This window comes from Neophocaena asiaeorientalis, unplaced genomic scaffold (assembly GCF_003031525.2).
Source record: "Neophocaena asiaeorientalis asiaeorientalis breed wild unplaced genomic scaffold, Neophocaena_asiaeorientalis_V1.1 scaffold119, whole genome shotgun sequence".
Classification (NCBI taxonomy): Eukaryota; Metazoa; Chordata; class Mammalia; order Artiodactyla; family Phocoenidae; genus Neophocaena; species Neophocaena asiaeorientalis.
Window position 1 is genome coordinate 3,127,677 of NW_020175821.1, and position 22,445 is coordinate 3,150,121.

General features: G+C 48.1%; 2 protein-coding genes across 7 annotated transcripts in view; one reads left to right on the top strand and one right to left on the bottom strand.

Moving 5' to 3' along the window:
• Positions 1-901: 901 nt before the first annotated feature.
• RMDN3 (regulator of microtubule dynamics 3) lies at positions 902-20,075 on the top strand. Of its 4 annotated transcripts, none has more exons than XM_024732493.1 (13): positions 902-1,046; positions 1,427-1,608; positions 3,421-3,613; positions 4,031-4,174; positions 11,533-11,815; positions 12,587-12,689; positions 16,182-16,242; positions 17,840-17,915; positions 18,078-18,155; positions 18,397-18,495; positions 18,754-18,807; positions 18,947-19,027; positions 19,326-20,075. In XM_024732493.1, the coding sequence occupies exons 2-13, from the start codon at positions 1,434-1,436 to the stop codon at positions 19,377-19,379; spliced, it is 1,401 nt and encodes a 466-aa protein (XP_024588261.1). In that variant the 5' UTR covers positions 902-1,046; positions 1,427-1,433; the 3' UTR covers positions 19,380-20,075. The 4 variants fall into 4 exon arrangements, with proteins under 4 accessions (XP_024588261.1, XP_024588262.1, XP_024588263.1 ...); XM_024732494.1 differs by lacking the exon at positions 902-1,046 and adding an exon at positions 1,094-1,196; XM_024732495.1 differs by lacking the exon at positions 902-1,046 and adding an exon at positions 1,243-1,256.
• Positions 20,076-20,225: 150 nt separating this feature from the next.
• Positions 20,226-22,445, bottom strand: part of RAD51 (RAD51 recombinase) — a 34,137-nt gene continuing 31,917 nt past the window's right edge. For 2 of the 3 annotated variants that reach the window (XM_024732497.1, XM_024732498.1), the window contains exon 10: positions 20,226-21,860. In XM_024732497.1, coding sequence (XP_024588265.1) covers positions 21,737-21,860 — 124 coding nt within the window. In that variant the 3' untranslated portion in view covers positions 20,226-21,736. The remainder of the gene's footprint in view (positions 21,861-22,445) is intronic. The other variant, XM_024732496.1, reaches the window with a different exon arrangement.

Consider the following 22,445-nt stretch of genomic DNA (forward strand, 5'->3'; position numbering starts at 1 on the left):
TTTAACTTTTAAGGAATGCTGATGATAAAATTGGAACCATAGTGCATAAAATCATGTCTTTTTAGTTTCTAAAATTACAAGTTGCATAAAATCACAGGAGTAAAATAGAATTATAGAAGGAACTATGGGCCACAGGTAGGTAGAAAAAAATGATTAACTCAGATTAAAAACAAACAAAAAAACCTGAAATGGTATCTGAACCAATTTAAGCAATCAGAGATAAACCCAAGTTTCAGCCTCAGCCAAATGTTAAAAAATGTTATCATTAGAGGAATGAATTTCATTTACATTCTGGAAATAAAAAAGTTTTTATAACCCTGTCCTTGATTAATGTTAAAACGACAATGTAAGGTTTAAGATTTTTTTTTAATGATGGGGTGTGCATCTACAATAAAAGTTTTTAGGTTTCAACTGGCAGAAGCTGGCCCTGGGGACTCAGGGACCTCTTGTGGATAATCAACAATTTATCAGTTCTAATCTGAAATGCCAGTCACTATTGTCTAGTGCTTAGTAAATGGTTTGGGTAAAAATGCATAAACAAATTAAGCTGAAATCAAACAAAGTCTGAGTTATGACCCAGTGTTAAGGAAAGGTGGGAGGGGGGTCGCGTTTTCCAGGTAGAGAAAGGGTCATTCTAGGCAGAAAGCAGCAGTCGAAAAGCTAGAAAGGGTGAATACGCGGAGCATATTCCGGGAACACTAAGTAATCTGGTGTAAATGGAGGGAAATGGAACCTCAGCTGGCCAGACCGTGGGGGTTACTGCTCTAGCATCCAGCCCAAGGGGTCTCCCAGCTTTCCCCCTCTTCCCGGCTTCTAACCCATTCTAGGACCCCCTTTCCTACTCTCTGCAGGTTTCTCCCCTCTGGCAGAGCCCATGGCCCCGCCCCTGAAAAAACCCTGCGCCGGAGGCGGAGCCTCGGTGACCTTCTCACCCCGCCTTTCTATAGGCGCGCAGGGCTGACGGTCGGCACCGTTTGATGACGTCACGGTCATTGACAGCGCGAAGCGGCGGCTGCTGCCGCAGTAGTGAGCGGCGGAGTAGGAGTGTGAGTTGAGCTCCTGACAGGCCAGGGGGCCTTCAAATGGCGCGGCGGGGAGGCCAGGGGTTTGCAGCCAGGGCGGCGGGTTTGTGGTCTGCAGTGTCGTGAGGCTGGGGGAGGAGTTTGGAGGCCCAGCAACCTGACTCCGGAATCAGGGTTAGGGGGCGTGTTGGAGGGGAGGCTGCGTCCGGGCCGGCTGAACCGCGCGGTAGCCAGGTCCGGGGCTAGCAGAAACCTTAGGGTCGGGACTAGGGTGAGGGTGGTGGGTGTCCAGGGTGTGGGCAAGATTATCTCCAGGGGTTCAACCTTGGAGGTGGGTGGACCACGCTCATGAATCTCTCCTCCTCCTTCTCCCGCTTGCTCTCGGTGGCTCACGCGGGCTGCAGGTGCAGCATGTCTAGTCTGGGGGCCTTGGGTGGCACCCGCGCCGGGCTAGGACTGTTGCTGGGCACCGCCGCGGGCCTTGGATTCCTATGTGCCCTTTACAGCCAGCGGTGGAAACGGGGCCAGAGCCAGAGCCAGCCCAGCTCCCTGGACTACATGCAGACTTCAGAGCCTGGACGCCAGGGTAGGAGACGGTCTCTTGAGGCCGGCCTCAGTGACTGCTGAGGGGTGGGCCTGGGGTCGGGGCTGCCTTTAGCAGAATCTGTGGGACAGGACAACGGAGGAAGGAATAGGAGGGTGGGTGCAAGGCCCGAGAGTTTCACGTTTGGGGAAAGTTTATTGAAAAGGAAAAGCAGTCTTCCTCTTCTGTCGTCTTTCTCCTGTAATCGCAGGAAAGTATACTGCGAAAAGGCTTAGCTTTCACGTTTAGTTCTGGCCACAGGAGTGCTATATATATATTAAAGGCACTTGATTAGTGTGGGTGAGCTGTTTAATAAGTAGAGGAAAAGTCCAAAAGAAGGTAAAAGGAAAAACTAGTCTTGTAGGAATTAAAAATTTTTGAGGCTTATGTATTAAATTAGGTGTTAAATTTTGCAGGCACCTTGGAGACTATCTAGGCCAAGTTTTTAAAATCCTTCTTATAAGTCGATATTGAAAAAGATTGTGTAACTTTCCCGAGGCTGTCACAGAGCAAGTAAGTGGCAGCTGTGCTGCTTGCTCTCCTGAGTGGCCTGGTCACCTGTTCCTGTGGACTTTCCACAGCATGGGGATGGGAGTGCACTTACTGCAATTTAAGCTGAATATGGCTGGGAGCCAGCCACGGCTGAAATGGGTAGTGCTTTCGGTTTTGTAAAAACTTTCCTTAACTAATTGGAGCAGAGCATCTAGGGCTGGTTCAAACCACTTCCAGGTGTGTGTGATAGAGGAGCATTCAAATCATCTCGCCCTGTGTTAATTGGGAACAAGTGTTGCCTCTGATTACCAAATGCCAGATGGTTTGGAAAAGTTCGTTTTTGAAGTCTTCAAAGAGTTGTCACCTTAGATTGCAATCATTTGTCAGCATTTTATAGCACTAGGTAGTAACCTAGTGTTGCAAATGTGCTTGTCCTTCCTTTCTTTTCCTTGTATTTTGTTTGTTTGTAATTTCTTAGCTCTAGTGTTTCTTCTGCTGAGGTTGGGAGAAAGTGGCCACATTCCCAGGGATCTTTCTTGCTTTACCTACTGGAACACTGTTGGGTGTGTATTGTAATCTGGCCTAGATTGTTACTAGATTTCCTTTAACAGCTTTATGCTTGCTTGGACTGTGGGTCCTGCCTTACTGGTTTCTTCTCTGTTTTTACATTTTCCAGTCCACTTGCCTTAGGTAGCTGTCAGTTTTCTAGCATTTACTGTTAGCATTTACCTAGAGCTCAATTCAGGGCTCGGCAATGGTGTTTTTCCAATGGGGTTTGGGTGGGCTTTTCCCAGTGTACCTTTTCTCTCAGTAACTGCTCCTTTTCTCCTTGCCCCTCTCTGATGATACTAAATGAAGCTCTTGAGAGGAGCTCAGAGTTTTCTTTGCCATTCTTTGTAAAATGAAAGATCAGAGTTTGAGTGAGCTCCATTTTAATTTTGCTGTGGGTTAGTATTGACTGCCTGGGATTTGGGCATGAAATATAGTCAGATAAAGGGTTTTCTTTTACTCTAGCAGGACAGCTGTCCTTCCTTCTGGATACCACACTCTTGTGAGCATTTTACATGATCTGCCATGGTATGCAGTACTGCTGAAGGGCCCTGGTGTGGAAGATTTTTGGAACAGAGGGCTCTTGTTTGGAGGTTGGGACCTTGATTTTTTTCTGGATCATTACCTGGGACTCGTGAACATATGCTCTCTGAGCCTCAAAGATCTTTGTAAATTGAACTCCAGTGAGAAACAAGTGTTTCTGAATTCTGGGTGCGAGATCGTTTCCTCACTCTCTCCCATGGGCATCAATGTCTCCTGTCCTCCTTCCTGCAGTGAGGCCGTTGCGGGCAGCTCCAGGTGAGGCTGGTGATGCTGCGGTGCTTCCGAGCCTTCCACGAGAAGGGCAGGAGGAGGTGCTGGGCCGTCTGGAGTTTGTACTGACCAGCCTGCTGGCGCTGCGTGGGGAGGTGGAGGAGCTGAGGCGCAGCCTGCAGGGGCTTGCTGGGCAGATTGTGGGCGAGGTCCGGTAAGTAATGCAGCCTCCTTTTCTGCCTTGTCCCCCGCTCCCCAGCTTTTCCCTGTCCCTACAGCTTTTCAGCCTTTGCTGTCCGCCCGTCTCAGGACGAAGCCAGTTTTATAGCTTCTCACCTAATTGGCAGGGAAGCCATGTGCTTGATTCCTTGCCTTGCACAAGTTCTTGCTGCTTTTGGGCCCTCATGGCCTGTTGTAGCAGCTGAAATGCTTTGTTCTGACTAACCTGGTCTGCCGTGCAGGCTGGGGCCAGTGAGCTGCCCTGCTTGCTCTCCTGAGGGTAGAGACCCAGGATTTTCTCTGCTTTTAGCTCTTTAATGAGCAGCAGTAGTAAGAGGCTCCCTCATGGTGAGGGGAAAGGCAGGCTGGATGGGGCCCAATGGCACCTTCTAGAAACGAGCCTGCTTTTCAGATCCCACCTGGAAGAGAACCAGAAAGTGGCCCGGCGGCGAAGGTTCACATTTGCCCGGGAGAGGAGTGACTCCACCGGCTCCAGCTCTGTCTACTTCACGGCCACCTCGGGAGCCACGTTCACAGATGCTGAGAGCGAAGGCGGGTGAGTCTTCTCTCCTGGAGACAGCTGTAGCTTCAGCCAGGTTACGTTTTGTAAAAGTAATGTTTATAATGGAAAATTCACACCAAGCTGCTGTAAATAATTTTTGGAACAAGGTAAGGGTATAAATAAATGAAATACAGAACAGTTGAAATAAGAAAAACCATCCACCAAAAACAAAAACACCACTTCGTACCTAAAAAAGAAAAACCATCCACCTTATGTCATCCAGACAAGTTGAAATGTTAACAGTGGTTAGTGCTTGCATCTGTTATTTTCCTCCGAGTAGGTTTGTTTTTTATGTAGTTATTATATCTTTTACTTTCGTTTTCCTGTAACATTGGTTGGGCGTTTCCCTGTGTTACCACAAGGACTTTGTAAGCTTTGTCTTAAGACTGTTTCCTTCACTGAGTGGCTGGGCCAGGTCTACAGAGCTCTGTAAGCACTAAGCATTCTCCCTCCCTCAGGAAGTTCTCTTCCCATGGGAGAGGCCTGCTCATGCATCTTGGCCATCTTCACAGGTGGGCGGTGACTCACCTGAGTAATTGGTGGCCCAGCAGGTCTGACCATAGGCCTTACTGTGTGTGAGACAGGGCCGCAGGCAGGAGTCTGGTGGACAACCCCCAAACTTGGGCAGGCAAAGGGCTTTTTGATTTTAAACCACTAATGCCATTTTGAAACTTTGGTCCCAAGGATGGAGTCTGAATGAATATCTTTGTTGGGGTGCCCGATGCTGTAGGTGGCAGCATCTGCCCTTCTCTGCTGTGAGGTCCCGTCATCCAGGTGGCCTATGTGAGGTCTAGAGGCTGGTCTCTCCTTGGTGGCCTCTGATGACCTTTCTTCCTCCTCAAGGAAGAGCCTGGCGAAGTGAACAGTCAAGCCTTCTGTCAGGTCAGAATGACTGGTTTAGCTAAAAACATGCACACAGAAACTAAAAGCTAAAACCAGCCATTCAGGATGATCTTCGCAGCCTGTCCCTCTTCAGCTGAAAACACTTTATAGTATTAACTACTGTTTATCCTTCCTCTGTAACAGACACTGTACAATGCACTTCAGAGGTATTTCCTCATTTAATCCTCACAAGGTTCCTGTGAAGTAGGTGATGTTCTTTGCCCTGTTTGTCAGACAGAGACTTGAGGCTTAGCGAGGTTTGATGCATGCTTTCCCAGGGTTATACAGCTCCTAAGCACAGGCTCAGCCAGGCTCATCTGCCTTCTGAGGCATGGCTTGGTCGTCAGGGCACAGAAGGGCCTTCACAAGAAGACATGTCGCCTGCAGTCACGGGCAGGTCTTCCCATTGATTAAGAGCTGCCTCAGGGGCTTCCCTGGTGGCACAGTGGTTAAGAATCCGCCTGCCAATGCAGGGGACACAGGTTCAATCCCTGTTCTGGGAAGATCCCACATGCCACGGAGCAACTAAGCCCGTGCGCCACAACTACTGAGACTGCGCTCTAGAGCCTGTGAGCCATAACTACTGAAGCCCGCGTACCTAGAGCCCATGCTCCACAGCGAGAGAAGCCACTGTAATGAGAAGCCTGTGCACCGCAACAAAGAGTAGCCCCTGCTCGCCGCAACTAGAGAAAGCCCACACACAGCAACGAAGACCCAATGCAGCCAAAAATAAATAAATTAATTAAAAAAAAAAAAGCTGCCACGGCTCACTGCCCAGGGAAGACCTCTCCAGAGCAGTACGGTCTGTTCAGTACATCTTCTTCAGAAGTTTCAGCCTTGTTTTCTTGTTTGAACCATTATATTCTCCTGCCTCCTTATCTGGTTTTCTAAGAAAATTAAGAGTAGTATTTCTCTCTTTTTCTACGTCACTGCCATTGGGCATCTGTGCTGAATTTAACTATTGCTCAGGTGCCTCTTGAAATAAGTGAGGTCTTGGTAAAAAGCTTTGGTCCTCCATTCATGACTGCTGTTGCCTGGGTTGTCTGATCCCTATTATCTGTATTCTCAAGGGCTCAAAGAAGTAGCCCTTTTCTATTCAATTTACCTAGTACCTCTGGGCTGAAACATGCTTCCAGAGGGCTGTGTTAGAGGGGGCAAAAATGAAATTAAAATTTGACACATCTGGGAACTTCCCTGGTGGTGCAGTGGTTAAGAATCTGCCTGCCAACATAGGGGATATGGGTTTGAGCCCTGGTCCAAGAAGATCCCACATGCTGTGGAGCAACTAAGCCTGTGTGCCACAGCTACTGAGCCTGCACTCTAGAGCCCGCAAGCCACAACTACCGAGCCTGTGTGCCACAACTACTGAAGCCCGTGTGCCTAGAGCCCATGCTCCACGATAAGAGAAGCCACCACAGTGAAAACCTGCGCATCACAACGAAGAGTAGCCCCCGCTCGCCGCAACTAGGAAAAGCCCCCGTGCATCAACTAAGACCCAACACAGCCATAAATAAATATATTAGTTAATTAAAAAAAATAAAAATGGACACGTCTGGATTGAAAAGAAAGGACAAAATAGTTGATAGTGGGCCCTGAGACTTAAGGAGCATCTCTATGCAACCCAAGGAAGCCGATCACTTGCCATTTGAACTTTATAACTGTAGAACAGAAGGAGAGGTCACAGCTCTGCCCAAGACCAGGATACTAGAACTCAAACCCCTTAGTGATGATCTTTAGTAATTGTACAAACTTCTGGGGGTAGTGAGAGCCAGAGTGATTAACCAGGGAAGCGTGCAGGTGCTTCACAGCTTGGGATGCTCACTGGGGCTCCCAAGGCCATAAAGGGCAGGACTGGGCTGCCAGCCACCTGTAGTGGTGTGAGAGGAAGGGTGTCTTTCTTAATTACAGCTCTAGCAGGCTCAGCCCCATGATCGACCCTAAGGCATGTGGAAGCCGATGGTCGTGCATGGTTCAAGACTCTGGTTTAGCTGGCTGCTATCTGGGGCAGTGGCCACGGTGAATCATTCATTTTGCCATGGTTATGGTCCAGGGGGAATTCTGGGAGGAGACCAGAATTCTGTAATGACTGGTCTGGAATGACTTTAAACATGTGGGCCCTGGGGAAGGAGAGCTTTTTTGAGGGATGAAAGAATAAGATGATTTGATGGGCTACTCTACTCCACTGAAAGCTGTGTTCCCTCTTTCTTCCAAATAAATAGCAACTTTGAGCTCCCAGAGGATCAACTGAATGTGGTAGAGTCAGAATCACTGGGTGGGTCCGTGAGCTTGTCCTCAGAGCATTGTTCCAAACACAGCTTTAGTTCCCTCCCTGTCAAAACCTAACTTGCCCTACAGCTCCTCTGGCAAGCCTTCCCAGGCATCCCAGCCAAGAGCAACTGCCTGCAACCTCATTGCCACTCCTTCTTGGGCCTTTATCACCTCGTTCTGCTAGGTCTTATCTTCCCCCACCACTGAGAGTCTCTCAGGGTCAGGGCCCAGGCCTGGTTGTCTTTGAATGCCTCAGCTCAGCACCTCTAATGGGGCTTAGGAGTTGAAAGAAAGAAAAGTAATTGCCAGGAGGGGGTGCGTCTATAACCGAGTTCTTGATCACTGACCTGGGGGCTCTCCTCAAGGAGTAGAGGTGGCCTCCTTGCTTCAAGGGAGCCTTGGGTCCTCGCCCTGCTGTGGGAACAGTGTGTCCTCCTGAGTGCACAGGTCCAAAGGGCCTTTTCAAAGGTCTCTGCAGGCTTTGACTCATCTCAAAAGCTGCCGGGCATGTTAAACAAAAGGGCCACCCCTTTTTCTCTGGTGGATTTCTCCAGAGGCTGGGTTGGTGGTCCAAGAAATGTGAGAGAATGCTGTGAATGTCGAGACAGCAGCCCTTGAGCTCTGGCACGTGAAAACTATCTTTTGGAAGAGATGGGGCTGGAAGCCCATGGAAGTCCAGGTGGCCGGTGTCTGTATTCACTCAACAAGTGTTTGCCAGCCTGCTGCATGTAAGGCAGCAGGGTTGCAGATGAGTGAGGCAGAGCTCCTTGAAGTGGGGCTGAGGTGCAATAAAAGGTCTCCTCACCACGCCGGCCTCGCTAGAGCTTCCCTGTCTCACAGGGCTCTACCAGCTCTCAGTCTGGGGGGCAGCAAGGCCCCTCCTGACCTCTCCTTTTCCTTGTCCAAGTGAGCTTCCTGGCCATTAGGACCCAGCAGGATCACAGCATTGCAGGACCTTCCTCTTAGCCTAGCTCCCTGGAGAGACTATGCTGATGCCTGTGCTCCAGCAGGGATGAGAGCAGGGGTCCCCCCCCGGGAGATTCCTGATCTGCCAAGGTAGCCTTCAGCTGAACAGGGAACGGGGTCTCCTTTTTGCACTGGGAGATGATGAGACTCAAGCTCGCACCCCCCAAAAAATCCATTTACTCATTTTACCTTTGGGCCTGGCTGGGCTGAGTAGGGGCACTGGTAGATGCTGATTTGGCTGATTTGACTTTCTCGTTTGGGGCAGGTTATTGTCTAAGCCTAGGAATTGGTAGCGAGTTTCTCTAGGCTGTCTCTGTGGTCTTGCTCATCATCACCCAGGTTGGTTGTGAAATCTGATACCACTTTTCCTTGTCCCTTTAATTTCTAAAGTTTTTACTGCAAATTGCTAGAGGGGAGAGATACTTGGATAACCTCTTAAAAAGCAAGGTTAGGAAGGTTACAGGTTACCTACAAGTACCTCAAAAGTTCCTGTAATAGATGTAACTGGAGCCCCTTTGTTAAATGAGTCTGAAAGCTCCTCTATAAAGAAACAGCATGGGGCTTCCCTGGTGGCGCAGTGGTTGAGTCCGCCTGCCGATGCAGGGGACACGGGTTCGTGTCCCGGTCCGGGAGGATCCCACATGCTGCGGAGCGGCTGGGCCCGTGAGCCATGGCCGCTGAGCCTGCGCGTCCGGAGCCTGTGCTCCGCAATGGGAGAGGCCACAACAGTGAGAGGCCCGCGTACCACACACACACAAAAAAGAAACAGCATGCGTGGATTGGGCATCAAGTCTGGTTTCTCACCTGCTGCCTTCTGGAGCCGGCCCCCTCATCATCTCTGGCTTTCTGGATGAGGAAGACAGCACTTCGGCCCACAGCATTCAGCCCCTGACCTTAGGCTGTCTTGTATTGACTTTATTCGTACATGTCTCTCCTTCAGGTCTGATCGCTCCAGTCATAGGGGTCCTACCCCTTTCATTTCAGGACAGAGAAAGGCTTATCCTTAAGTGACTCAAAGATCTTCCTTGTGCCTTGGAACCTTCTGGCTTTGATGGAATTTGCTTCTCCTTCACTCAGTCTGGAGGGCTCTTTGGTATCTGGTTGTGACCCCTGGAAGCCTTATCTTCTGCTCTACTCAGTTTTTGTCTGATTCATTTGGCAATTAGGGAACACACCATAATCAGCTGCTGGTGGAGGCCAAGATCCAAGAGAAACTTGGCTTCCTCTTCAGTGGCTGCATCAGGGTTGGGCTCCCTAGGAGACATCTGGCTCATAGTGGCCCCATAGACACCTTCCCAAGGGATTGTTCACATCTTTCTACTTTCCTGCTTCCAGCTGCAAAAGGGCCCCTCCCCAGCCCTGGCAACTTCCCAGGGTTTTCAAGGGCTACTCCTGTTGTGGTTTAGGTTTGGTTGCTGACTTGGGACAGAGGTATACACTGAATTGAGAAAGAAAATGTGGGTATCTGTGGCCGCCCATGGCCGCAGAGACTGGCACCCACCCATGTTGGTTCTGGCAGGTGCATTTGGCTGATAAAGCAAAAATGATTGACAGACCCTTAGCCTGGTGAGCCATCTAGCTCAGGAGATCAGCTCCACCTACATCTTAAGGTTGTTTTTTTTTTTTAACATCTTTATTGGGGTATAATTGCTTTACAATGGTGTGTTAGTTTCTGCTTTATAACAAAGTGAATCAGTTATACATATGTTCCCATATTTAGACATCCTCTCTGCTAATGGGTGGTGGTGTGTTCCTGTTTTGCTAGTTGTTTGGCATAGGGTGTCCAGCACTGTAGCTTGCTGGTCGTTGAGTGAAGTTGGGTGCTGGTGTTAATATGGAGATCTCTGGGAGATTTTCGCCGTTTGATATTAGTTGGAGCTGGAAGGTCTCTTGTGGACCAGTGTCCTGCGGCGGCAGAGGCCGGCGTGACGTTGTACCAGCCTGAGGCGCACCGTGCGTTCTCCCGGGGAAGTTGTCCCTGGATCCTGGGACCCTGGCAGTGGCGGGCTGCACAGGCTCCCAGAAGGGGGCTGTGTATAGTGACCTGTGCTCACACACAGGCTTCTTGGCGGTGGCAGCAGCAGGCTTAGCGTCTCCTGCCCGTCTCTGGGGTCTGCGCCTTTAGCTGCGGCTCGCGCCCGTCTCTGGAGCTCCTTTAAGCAGCGCTCTTAATCCCCTCTCCTTGTGCACCAGGAAACAAAGAGGGAAGAAAAAGTCTCTTGCCTCTTCGGCAGCTCCAGACCTTTTCCTGGACTCCCTCCCAGCTAGCCGTGGTGCACTAACCCCTGCAGGCTGTGTTTACGCCGCCAACCCCAGTCCTCTCCCTGCGCTCCGACCAAAGCCCGAGCCTCAGCTCGCAGCCCCGCCCGCCCTGGCGGGTGAGCAGACAAACCTCTCGGGCTGGTGAGTGTGGTCGGCACCGATCCGCTGTGTGGGAATCTCTCCACTTTGACCTCCGCACCCCTGTTGCTGCGCTGTCCTCCGTGGCTCCGAAGCTTCCCCCCCCACCCCCCCAGCCACCTGCAGTCTCCGCCCTTGAAGGGGCTTCTAGTGTGTGGAAACCTTTCCTCCTTCACAGCTCCCTCCCACTGGTGCAGGTCCCGTCCCTATTCTTTTGTCTCTGTTTTTTCTTTTGCCCTACCCAGGTAGGTGGGGAGTTTCTTGCCTTTTGGGAGGTCTGCTGCCAGCGTTCAGTAGGTGTTCTGTAGGAGTTGTTCCACGTGTAGATGTATTTCTGGTGTATCTGTGGGGAGGAAGGTGATCTCCACGTCTTACTCTTCCGCCATCTTCCCCTCGTTCCACCATCTTAAGGTTTTATCTTAAACTTTTATTTCTTTATTTATAAGAAGAATACATGCTCAGTAAAGCAATCATATCTAATACTGAAGTATAGGGGGGAAAATTAATTCCTTGACCCTGCGAGATCTCCTGCCATTTTGGTACATACCTTTCTAGGCTTTCTCTTTTTGTCTGTTTTCTGGCAGACTTGGTGGTAGCTAAGCAGGGGATTCTCATACTGGCCTCTGACTGTCACAGGGCCCCAGCCCATACTTCCCATAGGAAGCTTTCTCTCAAGGACTAATTCCTGCCCCTGAGTGGAGGGGAATGCTTCTTAGTTGGTGCTTTGGACAACAATGCCGTGGAGAGTGCCTCTTTGTGGGTGGAAGCAAGACCCCAGGGATCTGAGGCTAAGGAATCCCTCCCTTGACCTTGTCACTTACATTTCTCTGCCACAGTTACACAACAGCCAACGCTGAGTCTGACTATGAGCGGGACTCTGAAAGGGAGAGTGATGACGACGGGGAAGATGAAGTGAGCTGTGAGACCGTGAAGATGGGGAGAAAGGATTCTCTGGACCTGGAGGTGGCTTCAGGCCCGGCACCTGAAGCCCTGGAGGCTGGTGGCTCCCCTGGCCCAGAAGATGTGCTGGCCCTCCTGCAGCAGGCAGACGAGCTGCGCCAGGGCAGTGAGCAGGGCAAGCGGGAGGGCTTGCAGCTGCTGCTCAACAACAAGCTGGTGGTGAGGCTCCAACTGCCTGTCTGTCCTCCATCCCCCACTAACCCCCCGCGAATGTGTCACTGACCCTGCGAGGTGACGTGGGAAGGGAAGTGAGGGTGAGGTGGCTAGGTCTGCATCTGCACCCAGGGTTGTACATCCTCTTCCTGGGAGGCTGAGCACCGGCCCTGTGTGCTGCCTGCCCCAGAGCTGCTTTCTCTGCCAGACCCAGGGCAGTCGGCTGCCTCCTGTAGAGCTACTGCAGAAGAGCTCCTCCTCTCACCTTAAGGAGAAATGTGGAAAGAACTAGAATGTTTTTCCCTCTTTTATTTCCCTTGAGGCAGAGCCACAGCTGCCTACCCCATTTAAAGCTTTCATCACAAGTGACAAGTGTTAGGTCACTAGGTCACTCAACCACAATTCCCTTCTCAGGTTCACTGCCAGAATTTATGCTCACCTGGCTATAAATGCCTCCAAAGTTAGAATTTCCTTTTTCTTGGGCATTTTCACAAATTTTTCATTGTTAGCAAGACTTCTCTGTTGTTGTGCCTCATTACATGTTGGAATTGACCTTTCTTCCTCACAGTATTAAAAGGCCAGAATGCCCTCACTCTGTGGGTTGTACAATCTGTTGACTAGGGATAATGTCATCAGCTAACTGCAGGTGAGAGGTTACGTGGGGTGGCCTGATGTCAGTGTGCATAACACACTCAAAGGTAGGGTGTGGGGAGAAGGTCGAGCCCCAGTTCTCTGCAGCTGAGAGAAGGGGGCCTTATCCCTCTGTTTGGTTTGCAGCATGGAAGCCAGCAGGACTTTCTCTGGCGCCTGGCCCGGGCCTACAGTGACATGTGTGAGCTTGCTGAGGAGGCAGGTGAGAAGAGGTCCTATGCCCTAAGTGGTAAGTGCTGACAGGTTCCTGGTGGGAAGGCCACTGACTGACTCTGAGGGTGGAGCCAGCCCATCAGCTTGGGGCCCAGGGGAACCACCAAGACACACGCTGTCGGTACAGCTGGGGCTCTACTACTCTTTGGGACAGACTGGCTCCCAGAGACCCCTGCTTCCTCCTGGAGACAGAGAGCAACCTCTGCTTCTCTGCATGGCATGGTGCTTGAGTCACACGGGTATACACGACTTTAGGAGTACAGCTGAACCTTGAACAACAGCGGTTTGAGCAGCACACGTCCACTTATATGTGGATTTTTTTTCAATCCACAATCCATGGTTGGTTGGACCCAGCTATAAACTACATGTGGATTTCTGACCGGGCAGAAGGCCGGTGCCCTGAACCCCCACGTTGTCCAAGGCCAATTGTAGTTGTATCATATTAGCACAGTTCTGTGTTCTCATTCCTCAACTACAAAAGGCACAACGTTTCTTAATCTGAGGGTTTTTTTTGCTGTTGCTTAGGAATCTGGTTTCAGTTATGGAGCCTGTGGGGCAGGTGTTTAAGAATGAGTGGAGTATGTTTGGTGAGTGCCCAGAAGGAGCAGTTTGGGAGAATACTGCTAGGTTAGAAGTCCCTGGGGTCTACTTAGCAACTCTGTTGTCAAAATCTGTACCTGGGGGTGTAGGGTACATCTGACTTGTGCCAGGTTCAAGGCCTGTCCTTCTCTGTCATGAGGTCATTGAGAACCCTGGGACTTTAAAAATAGAGACTGGTTTTATGGGGAAGGTGATATGTCCTGCCTACCTACACACCCTTTGAGTCAGGCACCATCAGTGGACTTCCAGATCTTGTGGTTCAGTTATCCAAAGTTAAGTTAACTGCTTTCCCACTTTTATAAGTACAGTCCTGCAAATACTGAATCTTTGATAATGTAGAGTGACAGTACCTCAAGATCATTATTCTAAACAGTTATAGAATTCTGCCAATATAGAAAGGTCAATTGAGTTGAATGTTTGATATAGATCTTCAAAAAAGTCCCTGGAGGGGCTTCCCTGGTGGCACAGTGGTTGAGAGTCCTCCTACTGATGCAGGGGACACAGCTTGCTTCTTTTCAAAACAGTTTCTGCTTCCCCTCTTAAATTTCAGGTGAGGATTCTGATCAGCCTTTGGGGCTGTTTTTTGCACTTTTGGTAGCAACAACCACCTTTCCTTTCCCTTTTGATCATCTCTGTGTACTAACAGCCAACATGAACCCTACAGGTGGAGGTGGGGCAGTGATTAGAGCTAGCAGCGAAGCCTGCACTGGTCTGGTCTGGCTTCCTGAGTATAGCACCTTGGACAAATCTGTTCCTCCTGGAGGTCAGAGGACTATGCAGTATCTTTGAAGACTCTGCTCTGGGATTCTAGCTTTTTAGGACCAACCTTGCTGGACCTTAAGTTCTTTATTTTGTTCTTTCTCTAGAAGCTGGACCACCAGGAGGCAGCGGGAACTGGTTTGCCTCATTCTTCACCGTTATTTCCCTAGTGAGATAGTGCTTTGAAGGGGGCGGAGAAGTCCCCTAAGAGAAAATGTCCCTCAGTGGTGGAGCCATATGGTTCTTCTGCTTGGATAGGGGAATGTAGGGTTCTCATCTGCCCTCTTTAAATGTATTTGTTGCATATACAAAATTATACCATGATTACTATCACTTAAACATGAGGAAACATTTCAGAATAGCCAGCCTATCACCTCAACCCATTACTTTTGTTCTCTGTCTTCCCTTCCAAGCCCTCACCATTTAAAAAATTTTACTAATTTTAATAAAGTATAGTTGACTTACAATGTTTCAGATGTACAGCAAAGTGATTCAGTTATACATATATATACTTTTTCAGTTTCTTTTCCATTATAGTTTATTACAAGATATTGAATATAGTTCCCTGTACTATACAGTAGGTCCTTGTTTACTTAATATGTAGTAGTCTCTATCTGTTAGTCTCAAATTCCAAATTTATCCCTCCCCCCTTCTTTCCCCTTTGGTAACCAGTTTGTTTTCTATGAGTCTTGTAAGTAAGTTTATTTGTACCTTTTCTAAAAATTTTTTTAATTCATTTATTTATTGGCTGCATTGGGTCTTTGTTGCTGTGTGTGGGCTTTCTCTAGTTGCGGCGAGTGGGGGCCACTCTTCATTGCGGTGCAGGGGCTTCTCATTGCGGCAGCTTCTCTTGTTACGGAGCACAGGCTCTAGGTGTGTGGGCTCCAGTAGTTGTGTCACACGGGCTCAGTAGTTGTGGTGCGTGGGCTCAGCTGCTCTGCGGCATGTGGGATCTTCCCGGACCAGGGTTCGAACCCGTGTCCCTTGAATTGGCAGGTGGATTCCCAACCACTGTGCCACCAGGGAAGTCCCTATTTGTATCCTTTTTTTTACATTCCACATATAAGTGATATTATATTTGTCTTTCTCTTCATTTAGTATGATAATCTCTAGGTCTATTCATGTTGCTACAGGTGGCATTATTTCATTTTTTTTATGGAAGCCCTCTCTGTTCTAATCAGATTTCCCATTTTGCAGTGTTCTCTTTTCCCATGTGTAGGCGTGATGGTCCTCATCTGAAGGGCTCCAGCTCCTTGACATTCTAGGGGACCCTTGTCAAGAGCCTACATGTGTTTAGGCCTTGATTTGTTAGTTTGGGTGCCTGGAAAACTTGGGGAAGAACTACATGAAACTCATCTTTGGTCAGATCCCAGTCCATTTGGCTCTGGTGAGGAGTTCTGGCCTAGGGCCATGATTAATGTTCCTAGATCATGGATCCTTTTGAGAATTCGTTTTAATGTTTATTTGTTTGGCTGCACTGGGTCTTCATTGCTGCGCACAGGCTTTCTCTAGTTGCGGCGAGCGGGGGCTACTCTTTGTTGTGGTGCACGGGCTCTAGGTGCGCAGGCTTCAGTAGTTGTGGCACATGGGCTTAGTTGCTGCGAGGCATGTGGGATCTTAGTTCCCCGACCAGGGCTCGAACTCGTGTCCCCTGCATTGGCAAGCGGATTCTTAACAACTGCGCTACCAGGGAAGTCCCCCTCTTGAGAATTTGATCAAAGCTGTGGACCCTCTCCTCAATAAAATGCACATATACCTAAAATTATATACAACTTCAGTGGGATTCATGGACACCGTGAAGCCTATCCAGACCCCAAATCAAAAACTCTCCAGGGTAACGGTCTATTGGGGACAGTTTCTGATTGCTTTTGAGTCCTTTTATATTTGAAATGCTTCAAGCATATCAGGTAGGTATTATAAAAATAAGGGAGCTTGGGGCAGCTGATGATGGATAGGGAGAACAAGGTGAAGCAGAAGTCATCCCTGAAAAGCTATTTGCAGCTCTTCATTCTGCTCAAGTGCATAAGTATTTACAAGTCCCGTTCGGGTAGGGGTTGGTGAGAGCAAAAGCAGTCATTTTTCCCACAGCCTTTCCCGTGCAAGGGTGCATGGGAGCCCTTGTCAACTCTGGATCACCTCTGTCTTACAGGAAAAGAAGCAGCGGAGGCCGCTCTGGAGAAGGGGAATGAGAATGCTGAGTGTCACCAGTGGTAATAACACCCCGCAGGCTCCCAGGAAGAGCCAGCATGGGTTAGAGTGGAGGAGAGCCCTTTTGTTTCTCTGCCCTGTGGCCAAAGAGGCATTTGCCAGAGGCACCAGGAGAGGGAGCTCTGGCCTTTATTTTCATATGTCCCATCCTTCCCCAAGCTAGGGACCCAGGGGAGTTTGCTTTGGGAAGTGCCTTGGGGATGAGGCAAGGGGGAATAGTTTTTCTTTCTGGTGAAGCTTGGAGAAACGAGTAGCTTTGGTAGTCACCCCTGGCTACAGAACTTGTGGGTTCTTGGCTCCTCAGAGAGGCTGGGACGGTGGCAGTTCCCCTCTCCCATACAAGCTCTTCATTCCCCTAGCTTGCAATCCCTGGCTGGTGGTGGACTTTGGCTTCTTCGCTTGGCTCGCGTGAGGAAAAGTAGATGTGAGCTCACCCCCAGGAAGTTCAGCAGTCACTAATATTACAAAACCATCAGCCCTGTCTGTGGTCTGACGTGAGGCAAAGTTCTGCCAACCCATGTGGGTCAGGGGCAACCTGTGTCCTGGGGGCGTGGTTCCAGCGCCTCAGTTTTAGTGAAAATGTTCCTTTTCCACCTCCCTACTTCCCATAACCCTGCCCTCAGACTGTGAGCTGGGAGAGGCTGTTTCTCTATCTGTTGCTGAAACTTTGTCTCTGCAGCGCCTCTTCTCAGAGGCCAGGTCATTGTTTCTTGGGTGTCACAGGTGCTGTTTCCCTGTGGGCTCTCTTGGGGCTCCTGGGGTCCCAAGGATGGAAATTGACCTCATACTTTCTTAGCTTTTCCTGGGGAACAGCTGTTTGGACTAAACTGGAAATGAGCCTCTGGAAGTATCCGATACAAATACCCCCAGATATTTAGTGAGTACACAAAAAAGCAACTTGGGCCTTTAGACACTCATTTGTCAACTGTGCTTCTAGAAAGGATGCAGAGGGGATGGGGGTAATATCTTCTGCCTTTGTTTCTGAAGGCAGAAGATAGGAAGCTGGCTGCCTTTGTTCTCCTGGGAGGGAGGATGTAGAGGAGAGGGCTGAAATCAGAGGCCTTTTCTTCCTCCTCTGCTTCTGTTGGTTCCCAAGCTAACATTAGAAATTCCTAGAGAATCCCATTCCCAAACAGCTTCCCAGTGATATACCTGTATACTTCCAAGGCTAATGAGACCTTCTTCTTCAATGTCTGCTCAGGAGACAAAAAGCAGTGTACTCAGGTCTCTTATACTTTGATGCTGATTTTTAGATACCTGCTTAAGTGTTTATGATAGCTATGGCTATACTCATTATGAGGGGAAATTTGGACTGAGACCTTGCCTAAATATTAAGTATAAGAGAGCTTTAATGTGGAAGACCCACCTTTTTTGTACCTAGGGTGCTTTGGAGAATTGTGAGCCTACCACTGTATCTGCTAAAGAATATGAATTGGGACCACAGGTCTGTGAAAAGAGGAATTAAGTACAGATGGAAATGATATTTTCATCTCTGGATAAGGATGCAGGCGCAGTGCAATTGCCCATGGGTGGGAATCCCAATACTGGCAGGGACGGTACTCAGTCCTTGTCCCTGAGCTTGCTGCTGCTTCCCCCTAGGTATGCAGTGCTTTGTGGTCAGCTGGCTGAGCATGAGGGCATCCAGAGGCGCATCCAGAGTGGCTTTAGCTTCAAGGTGAGGAAAGGCTTCTCCTCCTTCCCCGGTGCTGGTCTAGTCCAGATTCCCTGCTGCATCCTAGCTCCTTGCAAAGGTGTTCCTGCAGCCTCTGTGACTTGCCTCTGTTCCCTTAGTAATTCTGCTATCTGATGTTAGCTTATATTTATATTTTCCCCTCAGGAGCATGTGGACAAAGCCATTGCTCTCAAGCCAGAAAACCCCATGGCATACTTTCTCCTTGGCAGGTGGTGCTACCAGGTAAGCTAAATTTCAGGGCTTGACATAAGGGCCCTAACTAACTGTCCTGAGACACTGATCACCTTTACAAGGAAGAGCAGGGTCCTCAGCCTGGTCTGGCTTATGTGTTATTTCCTCTAAGTGGTCACATTAGTGGTGATTAGACCCAGTCCTATTTGGCCCTGTTTGCTTTCAGTACAGAACATTCAGTGTTCCTAAAGGTACTTGAGTTTTTAGTCACACCTTGATCTCTTGGTGGCAGGTCTCTCACCTAAGCTGGCTAGAAAAAAAAACTGCGACAGCCTTGTGTGAAAGCCCTCTCGGTGCCACTGTGGAGGATGCCCTCCAGAGCTTCCTAAAGGTATTGGGGAAGGAAGGGAAGGGTGGACAGCAGCCAGAGTGACCTTATTTTTCCTAAGGACATTATTGGAAGGGGTTTTAAGTAGAGGGCAGTTTTATGTGTGCCTGTTCTATGGGAAAATCACAACCATCAGAAAAGCTTATAAAAAATATAGATTCACTGAATCAGTCTCCAGGTTGGGGACTGGAACTCTGTAATAAACTTTAGCCCGACTTGGACTTTGGAACACCTCACTGAAATGTGTTCTCCCTTCTCCAGGCTGAAGAACTACAGCCAGGATTTTCCAAAGCAGGAAGGATATATATTTCCAAGGTAAACTCACCTGCCTATTTCAACATAGATGAAAGTATGTGTGTTGATATTTCTAGGAACTCCTGAGGGCACACATATTCATCCCCTCCTAGTCTCCTGGTGGCATTTCTCCCAGGTTTTCACTGTTGTCTCTTCTCAGTGCTACAGAGAACTAGGGAAAAACCCTGAAGCTAAACGGTGGATGAAGTTGGCCCTGGAGCTGCCCAATGTCACTAAAGAGGTAATACTTAAGACCTTTACTAACACAGGGATCCTTCACTGAGTCATTATGTCACCCTTTCAGGAAAGACCATCTTCCCTTGAGGTCTTATTTCCTCCTTTTGCATGTGTGCTGTCTCGTATACATCTCCCCTAGGGGAGGAGACAGATTTCGTAGGTTCCAGGCTCTTCTGGGAAAGTAGGAAAAAGACTATGATAACAGTTTAGCAAGGAAGCAAAGGGCCCATTCTCAGGTACCAATGGTTTTGGAAATGTTGGCTTAGATTTTGAGTCCTAGTCTTATTCTCTTGTCTCCCTAGGATTCAGCTTTCCAGAAGGACCTGGAAGAATTGGAAGTAATTTTAGGAGAATAATCACATTTCAACGGCCTTCATGACTTGAGGGGGAAAAAAATCAAGTCTAAAAAAATCAAGTCTTTTTTCGCTTAGATTCTGCTTAGATCAGGAAACTGAGCAAGACTGGTTAAGGGAGTGTCCTGACTCCTAGGTCTGACTGCTACCTGCCACCATTCCCCAACTTCTTCTTATTGTCTACTGGTTAACTTATTCTAATCCGTTACCTAATCTGAAATTGGGGAAGTACTTGAGGCCCGGGTTTCTGTTACTCTCTCCGTAAAGTGAATTCTTGAAAAGCCAAGACTAGTATAACACCTGCCCTAGGGTACAGTGTGGGTAGAGCACTGAAAGCTGTCTTCCAACTGCTGGTGAGGTGGATGAAACTCCAGAGAGCTAGCTATAGGAACAAAACATAGAACTTCTCTCTTTTTCACTGATTAATATTCAACACCAAAGTATATAGTCCTAAAATCACACCCTAACCTACCCGGATAAAAGGTCGGAGAGTCCACGGGTATCGCCTCTTCTCAACCTATCATGTGGATTGTAACTGTATTCCTGGGCCGAGGGGCTGGACTACTTGACTTCCAGAGTCCTGGCAGCTTTTGGAATGACTGCAGTGCATAAGGCTTATGAGACTGTGAAAATGATGATCTGAGGAGTTGCCCGGAATATATTTTGGTACAAACCTGAAATAAACCAAATTTAACTAGACATGATTATAATCCCCTTTCTATGTTTGTTATAGCTCCTTATTCTTGCTTGACACTTCCATAACTGTTTTCTACTATGAGACTATTGCAGACAAGTAGAAAAACAGTACCAAATAGTTTAGAATAAGCTCTCTGGTTAATAATACTTCCTAATACTTCCAGAGAAAATTTTAGTTAAATGTAAAACATAAGAAGAGCTTATTTTTAGCCTAACAAGGCCTAGTCCAACTAAGCAGGTGTTCCCTGACCCTCTCAGGGCCAATAGCACAAAGCCTAATCCCATCTGAAAAGAAAATCCTCCCTACAAGAAAAATTGAGAAGTTTTTTAGGTCAAGGTCACTTAAATACTTTATAGGACTAAAAGATGAGATGCTTTTATTTAAGAACCAAGCTTCCATTCCAGAATCTGTTACTGTGGCTTTATTATTTCATCCCAGGTTTGTTCTGTAATGTAGAAACGAAAGAAGGCCTAGGAGGTACTCTGTTCTATAAAGTCAGGGAACAGAACTGTTTTTAAAACAAAGTTGCATTAAATTGTATCTTCCTATCTCCCTACATATAGTAGGATCAACACTGGCAACAGCAGAGATTTGCACTGCCTCTCCTCCTAATACTAGCCGAGAAGCCCTTTGAAATTGGAAGAGTTGGTTAGAACCCATCCTGAGTAGAAGTTTGAAGAGGAAGGAGTATCTCAAACCCCTGAAGTAGAATAATCTGGGCAAGAACCAGCCCTATACCATACAAAACTTAAAGAATAAAAACAAAGGCCACAGGAAAGCCATGGTGTAGCCATCTTGTGAGAGCTTCTATTAGGTTAAAGGAGTATAAAATGAATCATCTCAATGTGGGACTTCCCTTTTAAATTTTCAATTTTAAAGCAATAGAAACTGATCACCCTACCCAGAGCCAAAACTATATTATGAAGGCCCTATCCTGAAATATTCAGCTTGTACCAGAATAACTCCTACAAGTGGCACATTCACTACAAATAACTACTTTATTAGCAGTCCCACATTGAATCTACTTACTTGAAGAGCTTCCGAAATGTTTAAGATTCCAGAACTATCCTGAATTGCTCTTAGCATTAAAAGAGTAGATGGTGAAGGGCTGGTAGCCCAGCAGGCCTATTCAATACACCTTATCTAAAAAAACATTCTTATATAAGCTAATTCAGACACACAAACTTTACCTGCTTCTGATTTAAGAGTTTTACTGGCAGAGAAAAAAAAAAAACCTGTGAGGAGACCCACTCCCTTTGCCACATAGCTCAGGCATATTTTTCCCCAACATTATTCAGACAGTGAGAGAAGTCAGGTCTCTCCAGTTTTAGTTCTCTTAGAGACATAAGATTGGCCAATAGCAGTTAGTCCTGAGTCAACCCCAAGGCACTATGATGTCAAAGGTACTTCATACCTACACCCCCAAACCAAACAATTCACATAGAGATTAATATACTCTAGAAGGAATAAACATTTCAGATCAGCTTGTGACTACTGACCTGTCTCGTGTTTACACCGTAAGAAAAGCCGATATAATAGCTGTTTTCCTGGAAGCCTTTTCCCGGCAGTCACAACAGGAAGAGGCCTGTGAAGAACCTCAGGGAGCAATCCTCTACATTAGGCTGCAGCACTTAAGGTTTATCACAGGAAAAAACCCAACGATTCAGTCCTTGGCATCTCCTACTCCATCCGCATTGATGGCAAACATAGCTTCAGCTTCAGGAAGACAAGGAGAGTCATAGATTTTGCAGATTCTGGTTTCCCCTCTTCCTTTTCTCAGGTACAGTCTGGGACAAAGACACAGACCAAAGCACCAAAGTTATTATAATTAAAAAATTCTGTTCCTGGGCTTCCCTGGTGGCGCAGTGGTTGAGAATCTGCCTGCTAACGCAGGGGACACGGGTTCGAGCCCTGGTCTGGGAAGATCCCACATGCCGCGGAGCAACTAGGCCCGCGAGCCACAACTACTGAGCCTGCGCCTCTGGAGCCTGTGCTCCACAACAAGAGAGGCCACAACAGTGAGAGGCCCGCGCACCGCGATGAAGAGTGGCCACCGCTTACCGCAACTAGAGAAAGCCCTTGCACAGAAACGAAGACCCAACACAGCCAAAAATAAAAATAAATAAAAGGCTCAACATTAAAAAAAAAAAATTATATTCCTATTTATAGTAGATCTAAAAATTTTTTAGACAAATATACTTCCTAGAAGGACTTTGGGGATCTTTCTGTATTCCTTAGGGCAGGGGTCCCCAACCCCCAGGCCATGGACCAGTACTGGTCCGCAGCCTGTTAGGAACTGGGCCGCACAGCAGGAGGTGAGCAGAGGGTGAGTGAGCGAAGCTTCATCTGCCGCTCCCCATCGCCTGCATTAC